The sequence below is a fragment of the Echinops telfairi genome, unplaced genomic scaffold (assembly GCF_000313985.2).
Source record: "Echinops telfairi isolate 266 unplaced genomic scaffold, ASM31398v2 ScPeMD7_2291;HRSCAF=2852, whole genome shotgun sequence".
NCBI lineage: Eukaryota > Metazoa > Chordata > Mammalia > Afrosoricida > Tenrecidae > Echinops > Echinops telfairi.
Genome location: NW_022106189.1, coordinates 21,090,600 through 21,109,514, shown reverse-complemented (window position 1 = coordinate 21,109,514; position 18,915 = coordinate 21,090,600). Strand labels below are relative to the sequence as shown.

The 18,915-nt window shown below is 48.7% G+C and overlaps 2 protein-coding genes across 2 annotated transcripts in view; both read left to right on the top strand.

Moving 5' to 3' along the window:
* CSNK2A2 (casein kinase 2 alpha 2) overlaps positions 1 to 13,201 on the top strand; it is a 38,779-nt gene extending 25,578 nt beyond the window's left edge. The window contains exons 5-10 of the mRNA XM_004704869.2: positions 5,432 to 5,515; positions 6,245 to 6,355; positions 6,597 to 6,698; positions 7,122 to 7,222; positions 9,946 to 10,094; positions 12,587 to 13,201. Of these exons, the coding sequence (XP_004704926.2) occupies positions 5,432 to 5,515; positions 6,245 to 6,355; positions 6,597 to 6,698; positions 7,122 to 7,222; positions 9,946 to 10,094; positions 12,587 to 12,663 (624 nt within the window). The 3' untranslated portion in view covers positions 12,664 to 13,201. The remainder of the gene's footprint in view (positions 1 to 5,431; positions 5,516 to 6,244; positions 6,356 to 6,596; positions 6,699 to 7,121; positions 7,223 to 9,945; positions 10,095 to 12,586) is intronic.
* LOC105978804 (GMP reductase 2-like) lies at positions 2,616 to 4,804 on the top strand. The gene is given in 3 exon segments (XM_045293569.1): positions 2,616 to 3,601; positions 3,603 to 3,979; positions 3,982 to 4,804. Coding segments are annotated over 3 exon segments (1,041 nt in total). The 5' UTR covers positions 2,616 to 3,086; the 3' UTR covers positions 4,131 to 4,804.
* Positions 13,202 to 18,915: the final 5,714 nt, after the last annotated feature.

Sequence of the window (18,915 nt, the reverse complement as noted above, 5' to 3'; positions counted from 1 at the left end):
CTTGGTTGTGTAATTACTACTTAGTGTTTGTTTTTGCTGTATAAAAAAAAGTCACCTTACACATAATAGCATTTTTTAAATGGTTTGTTCTTTCACACAATTCTATGGGCTCCTTGGGTGGTTCTTTCTGGCCTAAATCAGCTCAAGTGGGACAAGGGCCCAGGCTGAGCTCGTTCCGTGCACGCTCAGCTGGGCTTCTTCCCTTGGCCTCCCTGACCAGCAGCAGGAGAAAGACAGGTCTCGGCCCACTGCTATAAGTGGTTACTTATGTATTCTGCTGTCTTACTGGCTGGAGCAGGTCATGTGGTCATGCTTTGGGCTCAGAGGGCTCCACTTCAAGGTCACATTGCGGAGGGGTGTGCATACAGAGGTGACAGGCTTCCTGTGAACATTCTAGGAGATGTACTAATCCCAAACGGGATAAAAGTTTGAAGCATTGCTAATTGATGGAGGGATGATCTTTTCTTCCCCGATCTGCTGAAAGTATCCAAATCTACTTGGTGGCACTAAATAACTGCAGTAGAGCATTTCAAAACAAGTCTGTAAAATGCAAGGGACCAGCAATGGGTCGCTTTTAGAGTAATGCAGCCCTGAGAGTTTGGGGAAAGATACAGACTCCTCTAAAGTACATGTGTAGACCTACAATATTTTACTTGAAATGTTAGGGACCTCAGATTAAAAACCTCAAGTTAAAAAAAAAAAGATGAAGATATTGAAGAAAACTAAAAGGTGGAGTTTTGATGGAATCATTTCATTGGTTGAATGAAATACCCAGTTGAATAAGACAGGGCTTTATGAATGGGGATTTGAGGAACCAGCTCTGAAATGCATGTATTTTCTTTCAAGCGCTTATATAAGCACTTGCCGTTAGAGAGGACCAAGGCAGTGGGTTTAGGGTTCCACCCTTCTGTCTAATGGGTCTTCTGTTTGCCAGTAAGAAGAAAAGGACAAAGAATCGGGAGTCTGAATTTCCCCACCTTTTCCCTGTCCCCTCAGACTAGAATGGCAGGGCTCGGGCCCATGACTGACTGACTGCTGTGCCGTGCTGGCTGGGCTCCTACTTGGAGAATCCATTCTCTCCGGGAGAGCTGCTGTCCAGACTTAACGATGGATTATTCTTAAGTAAAACTGAGGTTTTAGCCAGCACTCAGGGTAAAAATTTCTTATCTTTCACAATCTTTAGGCCAAATACAGATACCCCAGCAGTACAGGTCTCGAAAGGCTGGGCAGTCGTGTGGCCTTCACCGCCCAGTGTCCTTCCTGCTTTCTAGAGGGGCAGATTGGCAGTCAGGACATAGTTCCTTCTGCCAAATAAGGTGTAGACTTTCCAGATGAAACTTGGAAAGTGGGCTCCGTGCTTATGGTCAAGAATGGTGCCAGATTTTTTAACTGAAATCATTTTCCCCAACAAATTGAAAAGCATGTCAGTAACTCCACAGGGAGTCTGACCAGTGAACTTGGCAAAAGAATTAATTACCTCACTGCATTTGTTCAGGTAATTTTCATGGCCCCGGTATTGTGGTCCTAATTAGTTTACTCCTTGGGTCCTAATTAGTTTACTCCTTGGGGGCAAAGAAAAGGGATGGAAAAAAGAACAAATCAAAGACCAGTGCTAGATTTTTCTACTTGAAAGGGAGTGGGAAGAGTAAATTTAATGTCATTTAAACTAAGATGTGTTTGGAGAATTCGAACTTTGGGAGTCCTGGTTGCAGAAGGCACTACCACAGGGCCACTGGACGAAAATGATTGTTGTCATTGACTTTCCAAATAAAAAATTACACATTGAGATGGAACCAGTCTTCAGGGTACAGTATTCGGGCTTTACATGTATGACATCTTTACCCTGATGGTGTGTGGCTGGACTCTGCAGAAGAGAGTAGCTGTCACCCTAGGGAGGCTACTGAAATTAAGTAAGATAAAAATTCTCTTTCGTGGTTACACTAGCCACATTTCCAGTGTGATTAGTGGCTACCATACTGATAGGCAAATGTATGCTATTTCTCTCATTTGAAGAAGTTCTAGACCCGGCTAGCTGAAACTATTGTGACACCCGGGCAGCTCTCTAGCGCCCTCTCCCCATTGCCCCTCTTCTCAGTGGTCTCTACCTTTTACCAGTTGTGCGTGCTTTTGACCATCCTATAAAGGGGATCGGGGAATGCTGATCCTAGGAATCACACTCTCCCTTGTCTGGTCATTTTCTACATAAGCCCTTACTTGTCTGTGGTGCTCCACTGGGTCAGATCTTCTCTTCTCTTCGCGCCTCCCCCTGGGGAAATTGGCAGTGTCTTGAACCAGTTTTGGTTGTCACAATTAGAGAGGTGCTGCTAGCACCTATTGAGTAGAGGCCAGGAATTCTACCGATTCTCTAGTGTACAGACCAGCTCCCCACAGTCAGGAATTCTCCAACCTCAGGGCCACGCACAGCGTAATTGTCATGCGAGTGGGGCTGCTGTCCTTATCAAGGCGCCCCAGCAGCACATTGGTTCAAGAGGTGGCCGTCGTTGGCTCCGGGGAGACTCTTGCCTTGCAAACCCTTTGGAGCAGGTCTGCTCTGCCTGAAGCATAACTGAGTGTGAATCGCTCATGGCAATGGCTTTTGGTTGGATCATTATTGTTTCAGGAGCAAGTCACGGGTCTCGGAGGACTTTTGAGTCAAGCAAAGGATTCTAACTTAGAAACTTAAGAAAATAATGATCAGGTTAGGAAAGGGAGATTTTTATATTCTTTATTTTTTAATTTGACAACACAAAAATATGACCAAATGATTTGAATCAAGATTTCTTCCAAGAATATGCAAATGAAAAGATTCTCACCATCATCAGTCATTAAGAGAAAAATACAAAGCAAACGATAGTGAGGTACCATGGCATACTTCACTAAGGTGGCTGATCCAAAAGATGAACAGTGACAAGTGTTGGTGAGACTATGGAGAGACTGGAACCCCCTTAGGTCACTAGTGGAACTTTAAAATGTCACAGTGGCCATGAAAGATGAAACTGGAGGCGCAGGGGGAGACTGGTGCCGTTGCCTCCTGACATTTCCTACCTTCCAGCCCTCAGACTCATCGCTATCCTGAGACCCTCACCATGCCTCACATCGACAACGATGTGAAACTGGACTTCAAGGATGTCCTACTGAGGCCCAAGAGCAGCACCCTAAAGTCTCGAAGTGAGGTGGATCTCACAAGATCCTTTGAATTTCGGAATTCAAAACAGATGTACACAGGGGTTCCCATCATTGCAGCCAATATGGACACTGTGGGCACCTTTGAGATGGCCAAAATTCTTTGCAAGTTCTCCCTCTTCACTGCCATCCATAAGCACTACAGCCTCGAGCAGTGGGAAGAGTTTGCTATTCAGAATCCTGACTGTCTTGAGCATCTGGCTGCCAGTTCGGGCACAGGCTCCTCCGACTTGGAGCAGCTGGAACAGATCCTGGGTGCTGTCCCCCAGGTGAAACATATCTGCCTGGACGTGGCAAACGGCTACTCAGAACACTTCGTTGAATTTGTGAAGGACGTGCGGAAGCGCTTCCCCCAACACACCATCATGGCAGGGAACGTGGTAACAGGAGAGATGGTGGAAGAACTGATCCTCTCGGGCTGACATCATCAAAGTGGGCATCGGGCCAGGTTCTGTGTGTACCACCCGGAAGAAAACAGGAGTGGGGTATCCGCAGCTCAGTGCAGTGATGGAGTGTGCCGATGCTGCTCATGGCCTCAAAGGCCACATCATTTCAGATGGCGGCTGCAGCTGTCCTGGAAATGTGGCCAAGGCTTTTGGGGCCGGGGCTGACTTTGTGATGCTGGGCGGCATGCTGGCAGGGCACACCGAGTCAGGTGGCGAGCTCATCGAGAGGAATGGCAAGAAATACAAGCTTTTCTATGGAATGAGTTCTGAACTGGCCATGAAGAAGTACGCAGGGGGTGTGGCCGAATACAGGGCCTCAGAGGGCAAGACAGTGGAGGTCCCCTTTAAAGGGGAGTGGAGTATACCGTCCGAGACATCCTTGGAGGAGTCCGCTCAACCTGTACCTATGTGGGAGCAGCTAAGCTGAAGGAGTTGAGCCGGAGAACTACCTTCATCCGCGTCACCCAGCAGGTGAATCCAATCTTCAGTGAAGAGCGCTAGACCTGGAGTTCTGTCCACCCTCCCAAGATACCAGGGCCCCTCCCCAGTCCCAGCTCCTCCTGCTACTTGCTATGAGCCTTTTCTCGTCCTCCCGCTCCCGAGGGCACCTGCAGCAGCTCTGCACCCCTCTGCCTACACATGCAACACCAAGGGCACTCCCTGGGGACGAAGTAAGGAGTGATGAGAATCTGAGGAAATGAAAATAATCAAATGGCAAACTGGGGGCCCGGCAGCCAGAAGATTACTGACAGGAAAAGACGCTGAGTTATAATGACCTTGGTCTGGACCATGCAGGCTTATTTAGAATCATGATTTGGTCATCGGCTTCATTAAACCAGACTTGACTACTCAGAAAAGAAAAAAAAAGAAAAAAGAAAGATGAAACTGAGCATACAACCCAGCATTTCTACCTTTAGTAATCTGAACTGACAGCACGTGGACCCTTGAAGACTTGTACACAAGTAGATTTTCACAGCCGCATCATTCATAATGGCCCCAAACTGGAAACAACCCAAATGTCCATTGACTGATGAATCCATGCAATGAAATACCCCAGAGCAAGGAAAAAGGCAACACGGATGATGCCCTAGAGCATGCTTCGTGAAAAAGGCCAGAGTAGTACTATCTGTTGTATGATTGCATTTATCTGAGTATCAGAAAAGAACATTGATAGCAACGGGCCAGTGGTTGGGGGGGCTGTTGGGGGAGTGGGGATTGACAACCAGCCATGAGCTCAAGGGGATGTTTTAGGGTGGTGGGAATGTTCTCAAACTAGGTTGTGGTAATCCCTCTGTACACGTACTTAAAAAGCGTGGGCTCCCACGTTGAAGAATCTACCTGCATATCAGTTTTCTCTGAAACGTGCGCCATGTTGAGAGGCCTGTGAGAGTGTCGTTCTTCGTGTCCACTTGCATTTAACACATGCTGTGAACACACTATCCACTGTGACTCCAGGGCTGGTCCCAGATCTGGTTTGAAGCACATCAAATGAATGTGCTTTATAACTCCAGGTAGCAGATAAATTGCACCGGGCGACAAGGGCATCAGCCGTTTCCTTAAATGGGCCTCCTGGCCTTGGTGCTCCCTGGTGGCCTCTGGTGGAGCTGCTGGCATTCACAAACAGAGAGAGCAGTGGGGGCCTTCTGAAGCGTGTTTTCTCTTTTTTACAGTAAGCTGCCCTTGGGGGGGGGCGGGGGGGCGGGGTTCAGTCAGGGCGTCACCCAGAGAAAGCTGAGGAATCGGCATGCGTTGGCAACCATTGAGGCTGTACTCACTCCTCTCTATGCGCTCTCACCTCACAGGCTCTGGATTACTGCCACAGCAAGGGGATCATGCACAGGGATGTGAAGCCCCATAATGTCATGATAGATCACCAGCAGAAAAAGGTACTGTTGGGCCAGACGGCCTCAAGCTCCTCGTTAGGGAGCTCAGAGCAGCCCCCTCACTGCCCAGTGCCCCGCAATGGATGCCGAGCTGTGGCTGGGGGCTTTGGAAGACCTGTGCCGCTGCTGGCTCCTCTGCATTTAGCGAGGTGCACCAGGAAAGTGACAGTCCTACTGTAGTCACTTGTTTGTTTGGACATGGTTCTCTCGAGAACCCCAGGGAAAACTTTGCTGCTGCTGGTTTCTCCCTCATTTCTTAATGACCTTCAGACCAGTGTGCCTGGCTTTGAAAGCACACTTGATTATTATCCTTATCCAACTCTGCTTATCCCTAATTGGTGAATAAATGAATCAGCTGGTATTCAGTTAATGAGGATCCGGAGCCGGGCTTCTGTCCTGGGATGGATGTGCCCCTGATCCTGTCATTTACACTCCAGGCTGACAGTGAAAAATGAATGATGGGAGAATATGGTGCACAGCGAAGAGCTATGGAGGCAGGAAGAAGAGAGTGAGCTGTCTTGATAAACCTTGATAAATAAGGATAACATTGTCTAATTTGCTTTTAATAGCAGATCAGGTTCTGGGTGCTTTGGAAATGACCCCTCTGCGGTTGTTAAACTTGGGGTTTTAGCCAGTGCATTGCTGGCCAGCTCCATCGGTGTGATGTGGCTCTGCGGATGCGCAGGCATCTGGGAGCACTCCTTTCACGTGTGTTCTTTGTCATATCTGTAGTTGCGACTGATAGATTGGGGTCTGGCCGAGTTCTACCATCCCGCGCAGGAGTACAATGTCCGGGTGGCCTCGAGGTACTTCAAGGGGCCTGAGCTCCTTGTGGACTATCAGGTAGGATGCGAAGGTTGGCGGGTGACTTGGCTCAGTTTGCTGGTGCGTCGTCAGTTTAATGCAGTCATATTCCACCCCACTCCAGTGTTAATCAGATTTTTTTTTCCTCCAGCAGACTTTAATTTTAACTGTTTTGGCTTTGAATTCTAAAGTCTGCAAAGGTCAAGGGAAGGCTAAATGTAGATGAGGATAAAGAAGTGTCTATTGCCCTTGACTGACTATAAACTGCATGTTTCCTCAGATGTATGACTATAGCTTGGATATGTGGAGTTTGGGCTGTATGTTAGCAAGCATGATCTTCCGAAAGGAACCCTTCTTCCATGGACAGGACAACTATGACCAGGTGAGCACACACCACTCAAATCCCATTATTTTGGGGTGCATGTCAAGAAAATTGTATCCTTAGATAGCGATTAAGATCCTTGAGCCACTGGGTAGCACTCCTTGTGTGCACTTCAGCTTTTCTTCAAGGTAAAGTACTTCACAAATTGTAATGGTGGCTCTCAGGCCCCAGGGAGACAGATCAGGCTAATGCTTTCTGTGCCCTGCTTACAAAGTAACAACTGTGAGGGGGTCAAGTAAGATGATTTTAGTCCTGGATGGTGTTGCTCCTGTATTTGCCATCTTCCAGAAAGTTATTGTCCTTGTAGGCGGGAAATGTGGGCATTTTGTGAACCTGTGTCCTTGGGCGGGCATGCCTGCCCTAGACCCTGGCCTGAATTGAGCCCCATGCTCACTGGCTTGGTCTGGTTGCTCTGTGTTTCAGCTTGTCCGCATTGCCAAGGTTCTGGGTACAGAGGAGCTGTATGGGTATCTGAAGAAGTACCACATAGACCTGGACCCACACTTCAACGACATCCTGGGACAGTAAGTAAGAGGGCTGTCACTTGCTGTTGGTCACAAGTGCAAAGGTTAGCCAAAATCACTTTTTGAAATTCTTTCCCCTTTCGAATCACGAGAGTTGAAAAACCCTTCTTCAGGATCAGGTGTAAGGCATCATCAGAACAAACAATCTTACCATAGTGAATGAGGGGGGAGTGCGGAGTGGAGACCCAAAGCCCATTAGTAGGCCACTGGAGATCCCCTTGCAGAGGGGTCTCGGGGAGGAGAGGAGCCAGACAGAGTGCAATGTAGCAGCGATGAAAAATACAACTTTCCTCTAGTTCCTAAATGCTCCCCCCTCCCCCCCCCCAACTGTCATGATCTGAATTCTACCTTGCAAGTCTGGCTAGACCAGAGGGTGTACACTGGTACAGATAAGAGCTGGAAATACAGGGAATCCAGGACGGATGATCCCTTCAGGACCAGTGGTGTGAGTGGCGATACTGGGAGGGTAGAGGGAGAGTGTGGAGAGCGAATGTTTTGAGAATGATGAGGGCAATGAATGTACAAATGTGCTTTACACAATTGATGTATGTATGGATTGTGATGAGTCGTATGAGCCCCTGATAAAATGATTTAAAAAAAAAAGAAAAAGCCTTCTTGTAATACATGTGAGCTGTTTATTTTGTTTAACTTACCGTGAGATGCTCCATGTTTCCACATGCCTTCTAATAATTTCTCTGAAAGAATCTATTTATCAATAGAAAATTGAAAACTGTTAACTCACAATGTTACTCAGAGCTTTCTGGTACAGAATTTTCCCCTTTGAAAGGCAAACCCAGGAAGCGGTAACTCTTTCTTTTGATTCGGCGATTGTATGCTTTCTTAGTATGCAGTATGGTCTACAAACGGACGCCAAAAACGTGCTACCAGATTGTGGAGAATTTGACAAGGGTGTTTGAAATCGTTTCTTGGAGAATGAAATTTTTATCACTTTTGGATTAACATCAAAAAGTGGAACTGTTGTTTCTCAAAATACCTTCCATCTTGGTTTGAACACTTAGGAAAGCAGTTTGTCCATCTTTCTAACCCTCCCCCAAAGAATTCTATGCCCCTCAAGTTACAGCTTGAAAACAGCAGTTTGGGCATCCCCAAGGAACTCCAATCACCTTCCTTAGAAGGTGTCCCAAGAAAACTCTCGGGGAAAAATGAGGACCTAATGCTGGGGGTTTAAGTGGAGAGAAAATGTTTTGAGAATGATGAGGGCAATGAATGTACAAATGCGCTTTACACAATTTATGTGTGTATGGATTGTGATAAGAGTTGGATGAGCCCTAATAAAATGGTTTTTTTTAAAAAAAGAGTCGTATGAGCCCCTAATAAAATGATTAAAAAAAGAAAAAGAAAACTCACAGGACAGCTAGGTTCCCCTCAAAGAGGGGGGGAGTGAGTATGTTAGCGAAATACTCCTCAGCACAACGTTCCGGGCAGTTATAAGTTTGTCCAAATGTCTTCATAGTAAGCTGCCCCTGTGTCCATCAGTCTGTCAGTCTTCATGTTCACCAGTCTACCCACATGAACCCTTTGGAGTCGCAGGAAAACAGCCACCATAGCCTTCGGAGCTGACCTCTGCCTTGAATTCCACTGGCCCACCAGAACCCAACTGAAGTGACGGTTTGGGTTGGACCTTGCTCTCTGGGTCATTGATCCTCACCCCGTTAGGATTCCTTCTATAAAATGGTTGGCTCTAGCTTTGATCATTCCTGAAAGGCTGATGGAAAAATCGGCTCTTTGAACTAGCTGATCTTCCTCCTACCGTTCACACCCACCGAGCTGAAAGCCCACTGGTACCAAGGTGTCCACCTTACACCGAAAATGCTGGGCCACGTGAGCTCCCCAACTTCAGGAGCTAATACTGTGGGGTGGGGCGCCCCCACCCAGGACTGGGCTTCAGCCACAGGCTCTTCATTTATCCAGGTTGACCTTCTTTGTTTAAAATCCATTTAAAACTGTTACATCATGTAGGGCAGCATTTCTACATGTAAACTTGTTGCAAAGCTTCAGTGACTTGGGAAAATTACTGAAGCGATTCGAGTTTTGTTAAAGTTTCAAGGATAGCCCTGACCTCAAAATCATTTTGTTTCCCTGTGTTACAAAGAGTTTTTATTGTTTTGATTTCTCCCCCCCCCCCCACCTCTCTCGTGGCATCTTAATGAAACTAAAACGAGTATGACTGAGAACTTGTCTGGGGCCACCCACTGGTCCAGAGCCAGGCTTAAACACATTTGTGTCTAATATGCCCGGGCGGGCGAGTGTGAACTGGAATTCCAGTAGCAATGCCTTTTGACTTACAGTCAAGTGGTCGTGTGAAGAAGGGAAGGTGTGCAAGTACAGAGGTGTGAAGAGTACTTGGCCATTGTCAAGCGATGTTTTATGGAACCTTCGGGTTTCTGAGGATAGAGAGCTCTTTCCAAAAATCTAGTAACCAATAAAAATTATCGCAGAGCTTCCAGGCCTTGCCCAGAATTGACTGAAACGTCTGTGGGTAATCTCGGGAACCCCTACAGTTTCTAAGCCAGATGGTAAGAGTTTTAGTTAATGCTGTGATTGGTTGGGGGGAGGGGGTGGGCGATAAGTGTGAGATTAAGCCCCTAGGTCAGTCAGCTTGTCATCAGGATACTCTTGTTATCCTGCTTGATGCAGCCCAGAGCGATCAGCGTTCTGATGGGTCTTAGTCTCAGAATATGATGCTTTGCTCTTCTCTTCAGACACTCTCGGAAACGCTGGGAAAACTTTATCCATAGTGAGAACAGACACCTGGTCAGCCCAGAGGCCCTAGACCTTCTGGACAAGCTTCTGCGATACGACCATCAACAGCGACTGACTGCCAAAGAGGCCATGGAGCACCCTTACTTCTGTGAGTCTCGAGCGCTACTGTCAGAGCACCTTGCTTGTTAGAGGGGATGTCTTCTGCCCTTCATTGGTGAGGCCTGGCTGGAGAGTCCTGCAAGTTTCCATTGAATTATCCTTAGAATTTGGCCTCCTCAGTTTCCTGGGCCCGAGTCCTGTCTGTGGCCCTGGGTGAAGGGATCACACCTGTCTGGTGTCTGTTCTCTAGCCTGTACATGTGTGCGGCTAATCAGAGGGTTTTTCTCACCTCCCAAAAGCAAGTAACTAAGAGTAACACCAAACTATGCCCTTGAGTGAAGCCAACTCATAGCGACACTTTAAGACAGGGTAGAAATACCCTGTGGGTTTCCAGGACTATAAATGTTTACAGGAGTAGAAAGCCCAGACCTCTCTCGAGCAGCTGGTAGTTTTGAACTGCTGACCTTATGGTTAGCAGCTGCACTTATAACCACTACGCCGTTGAGGCTGCAATTAAAAGTAATAGGTAGTAGAACAAAAAATCATATCAGTGGGTGCCCACCTTCCCGATATGATTGCTGAAAACAAATGTGTGCGTAAGCAAATGTGGTGAAGAAAGCTGATGGTGCCTGGCTATCAAAAGCTATAGCGCCTGGGGTCTTAGAGGCTTGAAGGTAAACAAGCGACCATCTGGCTCAGAAGCAAAAAAGCCCACATGGAAGAAACACACCAGGCTATGTGACCACAAGGTGTCAAAGGGATCAGGTATCAGGCGTTCATATCATTTTGAATGATGGGGGTGCAGAGCAGAGACCCAAAACCCATCTGTAGGCAACTGGACACCCCCTTACAGAAGGGTCGTGGGGAGGAGACGAGCTAGTCAGGGTGCAGGGTAGCAACAATGAAACATACAACTTTCCTCTAGTTCTTAAATGCTTCCTCCCCCCACTATCATTATCCCAATTCTACTTTACAAGTCTGGCTAGACCAGAGGATGTACACTGGTACAGATAAGAGCTGGAAATACAGGGAATCCAGGACGGATGATCCCTTCAGTACCATTGGTGACAGTGGTGATACCTGGAGGGTGCAGGGAAGGTGGGGTGGAAAGTAGGAACTGATTACAAGGATCTACATATAACTTCCTCCCTGGGGGATAGACAACAAAAAGTGGGTGAAGGGAGACGTCGGACAGTGAAGATATGACAAAATAAATTATCAAGGGTTCATGAGGGAGGGGAGAAATGAGCTGATATCAAGTAGAAAGCAAACATTTTGAGAATGGTGATGGCAACAAATGTGCTTAAAACGATGTATATATGGATTGTGATAAGAGTTGTACGAGCCCCCAATAAAATGATTTTTTTTTTAAGTACTAGGTAGTCGTGCTAGGGGATTTCTAAAGAAGGAAATTAATCCGTAAGAGAAATTTCCAACAGACACAAATGGAAGGACCTCACTCAGATCCTAAGTGCCTCACCACGTGTGCCTCATCCTGTTCTGTTCTTGTGGCTGCGGGTGGTTCTGCATGCTGACCCCTCGTGCCACTGACACAGTGTGTGTCCAGTAAGGTTTACAGCAAAGTGAGCTGACACCGCTCAGGCCTTGAGGGAAGTGGAGGATAGCAGATGTAACGGACTTAACTCCATTTACTCTCCATCAAGATTAAATGTTTACCCTTTAGTTTGTTGCTTGAGCACCATGCAGTCTTTCCCTCTCCTCTTCTCCTGAGAGATTAGGGTTTCCTCGCTGGCTCCTCCTCGTTGTTACCTTCCATCGCTGCTGAGGCGGCTCTGACCGCAGAACTAGTCGCCGCCAGGTCCTGGACTGTTCTCACTGGCGTTGGCACGTTTTGGTCCCTTGTCGCAGCCGTTAGGTCAGTCTACCTTAGAGAGTGTCCTTTGCTGTCACTGACCCTCTGCCCGCCCATAACCATATGTAGACAGCAGGTTTAGAAGGCTTTTCCCTTCCACCTTCATGACTTTAGTCAGGTGCAACTTAGGTGTGTAGCTTCTGCCACGGAAAGCAGTTTTGACCCTTTGTGTTAGACATAACGAAAGCCGGTGTGTGGTTTTGTCGTCGTCTGTGTCAGTGCTGTGCTTATACATCACACTTCAGTCAGAAGGTTTCTTTGTTTTGTTTCTTAATGACTGTTGCTTAATACCCTTTTGTGTAGTGTCTTCCCTAAAGCAGTTACTATTGCTTATGCTGAATTTGGCCTTGAATGTAATGTTGGATTCATAGAGAATCAGTGGAGGTTTTGAAGAGGGAGAAGCAGGGTTTCTGTGCCGCTCTTTGCAGTGGAATTGGCATTCTCGGACGTTTAAGGCCTATCCCCTGGTCACTTTCTAGCGTCTGATTCTTAGAGAACCTAAGATCTCGGGCAACCATTGTGCTTTTTTTCCCTCCTGCCTTATTGACCCTGGCTCTTCCCCTACGGTCCACATCGGTCCCTCTCTCCTGATGGGTGGAAGAGGAGGGGGTGTCCTGGCCAGCAGCCCTGGCTTGGCTGACCTCTGCCCCGTTTTTGTTCTCTTGCAGACCCTGTGGTGAAGGAGCAGTCACAGCCAGGCGCAGACAACGCCGTGCTCTCTAGTGGTCTCTCGGCGGCACGATGAAGACAGGGAGCGCTGGGTAATGCGGCATTGATGCTTGCCAATAAACCAACCAACCAAAACACAAACCATGAAGGAGAACTACAGTGTGATACAAAGAAATCCTAATCGTTCCTTCTAAATGCAAAGAAGAGAATAAAGACCTAAAAGTCAAAAAGCAAGCAAGAAAGAAACTCCCCAGTACTAGTCTGCAGGGAGCTGCCCCTGGCAGGGGCAGCGTGCCGGTGCACATAGTTCAGGATCTGCGGGAACCTCCGCTCCCCTTGGAATGCATGGGAGATGAGAGACTCGGAGTTGTTGTACATTTACCTTTATTTAACAGGCGACACTGTTGAATTTACCCATTCGGTCAACAAGCTCTGAATATCTGACTTCCTATCTATTCCACAGTGGTCTGGGTTTCCTCGGGCGAGATTCAGGCTCATGTTTTAGCAAAGCGTCAGCACTCTAAACTGACACACCAGCCTCATTTACAAAAAGGAGATATTAAAAAAGTGACAGTATTTCTTTTCTTTTTTTTTTAAGCTCTTTTTAAAATTCATGTTTTGTGTTTTGTTTTTTTAATGACATGAGCGCTCTTGGAGCTGTACCTCATCCTCACAGTTTCCCTCGAAGGGTGGATTCACTTGGGAACAGACTGCAGTCACTTTCACAAAAGAGTTCTCTGTTGGGGGGCGGGGGGAGGGCACCACCTTAGACCTTGGCTGCGCAAACAGGTCCAGCAGCTTTATGCTGGATGCTAAGGGTGTGACCCAGAGCTCACACTGTAACCTTCAATGATTCACCCAACAAATCTGGTTGCTTTCTTTGGGGGGGTTCTTGTTTTTGTTTGTTGGGGGGAGGGGGCTTTTGTTTGTTTTCAGCCTTGTGGAAAACTCGCCTTTTCCACACAGCCCCATGCACCAGTCATAGTGCACTTCTGTGGAGCAGGCTTTTCTGTTCAGAACTGTAATACAAGCTGGACAGTCAGTCTTCAGGCCGGTCAGGACGGGCAAGAAAGGTCCTACGAAGAGTTTATTCCAGAAAAAACGACTTACTGGGTGGAAGCCATGTACTCCTCTGCCGCCGAGTTCCCCCTCTTTTTTTTATCCCCATGAGAGAAAATGATTTTCTGCTATCATCAGGGTCGCGCCTTCTTAAGCTCTGAGGTGTTAAATATTGGTGGATTTGATGAAAAAGAGTGGTCTTCTTCACATGCAGGCATTGTAGTTGTGGAGACCAGGCCACTCAGTAACCCAAGCAACTAGAGGGAAGGAATATGCAAGGAGCTTGGGGGAAGACATGGAGCGGTTGGAGCAAGTGTTGCTTTTTGCCCATTGTGCTATCCTGCACATGAGCAAAGGAAGCTAGCTGCTGTTGGGTTTTCTTTTTTTCCTCCTTCTCTTTTAGGGCAGGCTTAATTGTGGGGACCCATCAGCAACATGGTTTGCAGGCGGTCAGTCCCCTCACCCCTGCTGCCCTTTGGAGTCCCAGCTGGGGCTGTGGGGATGCCACACACCTGGGCTCGAGCTAGCGGTGTCTACCACCAATTACATCACACCTTCAGCTTTCTTTAGTTAGCTATTTAATAATGCCATACATTTTTATAAGGTTAGATTGTTTGTTTGGAACATCTGTTTACATTCCATATTCCAATAAAATCGTATTGGTATCGGTAGCAGGTCCAATCTCTAACTGTAGATTCTGTTTTTGTTGTTTGGTCTGTGGGAACTTCAAAAACAAATAAAACTCTTCTCTTAGGAGAGATGAGTTTGCAGATCGAAAAGTAAGAGCCCAAAGGCAGGAAACCGTGTCCTGATGCGGTTCTCATGTTAGTACACCTGCCTACGGGAAACAGGCTGTGTTTTAATGTGTGTGTTTGTTCTGCCTGAAAAATCACAAGACCTGGGTCTCTGCTGAACCTCTGTCCACGTGCCAGGCAGCAAAACTCAGTGTTTGAGATTCCCAGAGGCCTTCTATTGTGTCCCTGCAGGCCACACTGCAGCTCTGGCCCCTACCAGGGAGCTGTGCTTCCTACCTCCCTGCTCCACCTCGCCTGCTCCCCCTTTTTGTTTTTGTTTTTTTAATTTGTCTGAACCAGCCAAGAGGCGCCTACAGGAGAGGCCGCTGAAGCTGTGACCCTGTTTCTCTCCCTTGGCTGCCCCAGCGTGTCAGGCGGCGACTCGGCTGGTCCACCTTGACTGCTCAGCTGTGTTGGCCGGCCACCAGCTCTCCGTCAGGCTGGCCTGATGCACTTGGATAGCGGCACCCTGTTTCCTTCTCCAGCACCTCTGCTTACGATCTCTCCTCGCGCCTTAGACTTGGCCAGGGCTGGTGTGAAAGGCTCCCTCCTGAGACTGACCTTGCCCTGTGGATGTGCTGGCCTTGCTCTGAGCTGTTTTCTCCCAGGCTGGAGGAGTCCAGACCTCTGCTGGCACACCTGTCACCAAGACTGGTGTCCAGAAGGCCAGGCTCCCCTGAGACCCCATTCTTTCTCGCGGAGAGCTCCAGAATGACCTTGAGTTTGGGGGGGGGGTGTCGGGTAATGTGGAGGAAAGGGGTCTTTCACCAACTAGGGATACTGACCCACCCAATATCCGTTTTATTTAGCATATTATTTCTTCAGTTCATCTCAGTAACTTTTGCTAAGGATTTTGTTTGCTTCATTACCTTATAACAGGTTAAAAGTGCCTATGATAGGACTTAATTATTTCCTAAAGAAAAGCAAAAAAAATGTGGGGAACAGGGTAGTGTTACACTATCATCTCAGGTAGTGCCTGTGTTCACAAACATAGATCTGGTGTGGGGTTGAACAAAGGGGTCCTAAGCCAGAAACCGTCCACTATGTCCGAGTTATGGGGGCCACAAGCGATCAGAGCTGCATGACTGCTTTGAAGATTCTACCACAGGGGAGGGGGGGCCTGATGGTACTGGCCTCTGGCTGTGTGGCAGATCCCCCTCCCCTCCCTGGGGCTTGTTGGCTGGCCTGGCTCCTTGTCCCCATGGTAGGTGGCTCAGGTGGGAGAAGCCATTGAGAGTGTGATATAGACAGGGTCTTCTCCCCAGAGGGCCCAGGCCAAGGTACTTGGACAATAGTCACGTGGCCGAGCCTCCTCACAAGTACCCTGTAGCAAGCACATCAGTACTCCTGAGATTCCTGTGCAGAGGAGGAGCAGCGGCTCAGCCGCATGGATCAGAGGGGCATACGAGCTCGTGGTCTCTTGCAGTCTGTGAAGGGACTGTTAGCAGACAGCAATATAAAGGTAGATACTCGGAGACTGAGCGGGCATCAAGTTCTGTTCTGAAATGCTCCCTGCGCGGAGGGCGCTCCCCGTGGTAGCTTCCAGGGGACGCTGAGAGGTGGTTCTCCAGGTAGAAGGCAAATCCCAGAGAGCTGGCTGGATGTTGTGGAGCTCAAAGTCTGCCTACCCAGGGTCACACCTTGGGTTCTCCAGGGGCTGAGTTGAGGGAGGGGACACAAGCTACTGAGGAGGGACTGGATCTACAAAGCGCAGTGAGTGGTTCCATTGTAGGCCGGGTGGGATTGGCCCAGTGGAAACTGGTGCATCTGAGCACTGCAGGGAAAGCAACGGGCCTTCGTACAAGTCGACCTGAGTGAGTGAAGAGTGGGTCAGATGCGGAATCCCTCCCGGGTAGGCCCCTCCAAAAGGGAGGGCTGGATGCATGTGAGCACACAGAAAGCCAAAGTCCGTCGGCAAACTTAGACTGATGCCTTCCCAAAGGAACCCCAGGGCCGGGCTAGCAGGGGGGCAAATCCCCTGGCCTGGAGAACCATTGATCACCTGCTTGAGAGCTCTGGATGTTGTCATGCAAACCACCCCCACAGGTCTCCGAGGCTGGGAGACGGATTGTCGAGATGAGATGACACAGGTGATGTGGACTTTTGTGTAGAGACTCAACAATGTGCTACAAATGTGATACTTCACTCCGAACTGCATGTATGGGGGATTGTCTTAAAGAAAAGAACTTTCATTGAATCAATAAATTAACAGTTTTTCACCTGCTGGCTCTTCTTGCTCTAAGTGGTGGCTAAGGTTGGGACAGAAATTCTGACACCCAGCTGGGATCCTTGGATAACTTCAAGAACCATGAAGCAGACCGTCTTCCCTGCGTTTGCAGAGAAGCAGCACTCCTGGGTAGAGCTCCTTCACAGTGACTCGTCAGACACCACTGGCCACCTGTTGTCTCCCTGGATAACTTGTGGGGTCGATGTGTTGCTGCCCTTAGAGGGAGGATAAAGGCCATGTTCAATTCCTATTTTCACAAATAAAATGTTGGTGATCACCACACTTCCCAAGTGAAGATCAGCTGTGGCTGTGAGGACCTTAACTTGTTTCCCGTCTGGGGGTGGTGGTGGGCTTGCCACCTTGTGTCTGTAGTGGCCACCTTTGATCACCTTTAGCAGGAGAGAATCGGCATGGGGCGGCTCAGCTTCATGGCCCGTAGAATGGTGCCCTGCTGCTTGGCATTGGCCCAGCTTTGTTGCATGATTAACCTTGTGACAGCTCTGTGAAGCCCCCGGCCCCTGGTCTTTTTATCACAGGTGTGCAGACCTGGGCATGCACTGTTTGGTGGAAGATCGTGTTTGAGTTGATGTACTTCCGACTCAGATAGATCCCATCCCTCCGTGGAATCAAACGCTTGAAAAATCCACTGCCGGTGTGCTTAATGTCAAATGCATAATTTGTAACCTGGCACAGCCTTTCCCACATACTAACAAGAACCCTTTACCCAAAGAAAGGTTCGTGACGTGGCCTTTCTGCATGGCACCGTCTTGGCTCTTAAGCACAGCCCCCTCAGTGCTGCAGGGCCATCCTGTGCTCGCTGCTGCTGGCCTGCCACCCACCTCCCTGTGCTGCACCTGGGTGGAAGATTCAGAAACCCTTTGAACTCTTCTGTGGTACACTCGGTACCCTGCCTGGGTGCATACAGAATGCCCTTCTGATTTATAATCCCAGTTAAATCTGTGGTGAGGTCTGATGAGCCAGACTGGACTGCTGGACATGTGGATCCTAGGGCTGCACCAAGCCCATTCTGAAGCTTGACTTCACAGAATGGCCAAGAAGCTAAGTCAGCACCCTGGACCAGAGGGAAGGAAAGGCTAGGAGACCAGGCCACACCACACACGGAGTGCCCAAACTTGTCACAAGAGGAAGAGGACACTGAAGGGACTTCCTATCGGGGTTTCCCACCCCATGGCCTGAGAAAACCCAGCCTACTGCCCCCAGTACCCCACTCAAGGGCCGTCAGCAGAGAGCCTGATCCTCGTTCGGTCAGATTGATTAATGCCGTCTTTCCCTCCTCCCGTCTCTCTCCCCAGGTCTGTTGCGGTTCCTCCCACTTTTCCATAAGCAGAGCAAGAACCAAACCAAACGTCCTAACGTGTAGAGAACACGTTCCATGAGCAGACACAAACAGTGGCGGGTTAACGCAAGCACGAACTAGACCAACCGAAGGGCCGCCCACCACTGGGTTATCAAACCTCACTTCCGAATGTAAAAGGCTCACACGCCTTTGGCTTCCTGTTGACTTCCTCCTGGCCCAGAAAGCATGGGAGACGTGAAGGGTATGCAGGCTGGTTGCTGGCTACCGTTGCGCCCCAGGCCCATCCTGAAAACCACTTTGACTAGCCGACCACGGACTGGTCCGGGGGCTGGAGAATGTATGGCATGACCGGGCAGTTACGTATTATAATTTTGAAAGTATATATTATTGAATAAAAGGTTTTAAAGAAATGCATGCAGAGTTTTCCGTGTGGAAGGAGGCACCAACCGAGACCCATAGCCAAGGAATGAAATTCCCGAGAACTAAGTAAAGTAGAGCAGTCCCGGGCAAGGTTCTGGCCAGAGCAAGGTGGGAGTCGGAGTCCACAGGTGGGAAGAGCCCGTTCTAGGACACCAGAATGACTGGTCTGAGGCAGCTGGTGCGCTAACCCAGGCCATCGCAGTGGACAAGAAGCTGGACAAGGCCTTGCACACACACAGCCTCAGAGCCCTCCCGGAGTGCACTGTGGTAGATACTGTCGCCTCTGTGGACGTGGGAAGATGCCTTGGGCTGATCTTTGCTTTTGTTCCATGCTGCACACATCCTTCCATCTCCCACTCCTCTTTCCACCTCCCCCCACCCTTCCGAAACAATGTCTTTGCTGGATTATGGTTGAGTCTGCTCCAGAAGAGTCCAGGCCCCCGTGAGTTGGAAGAAAAGGGCCCACTCATGAGCAGAGGGTCAAACGAGGGCCCTGCTTGTATCAGTCGA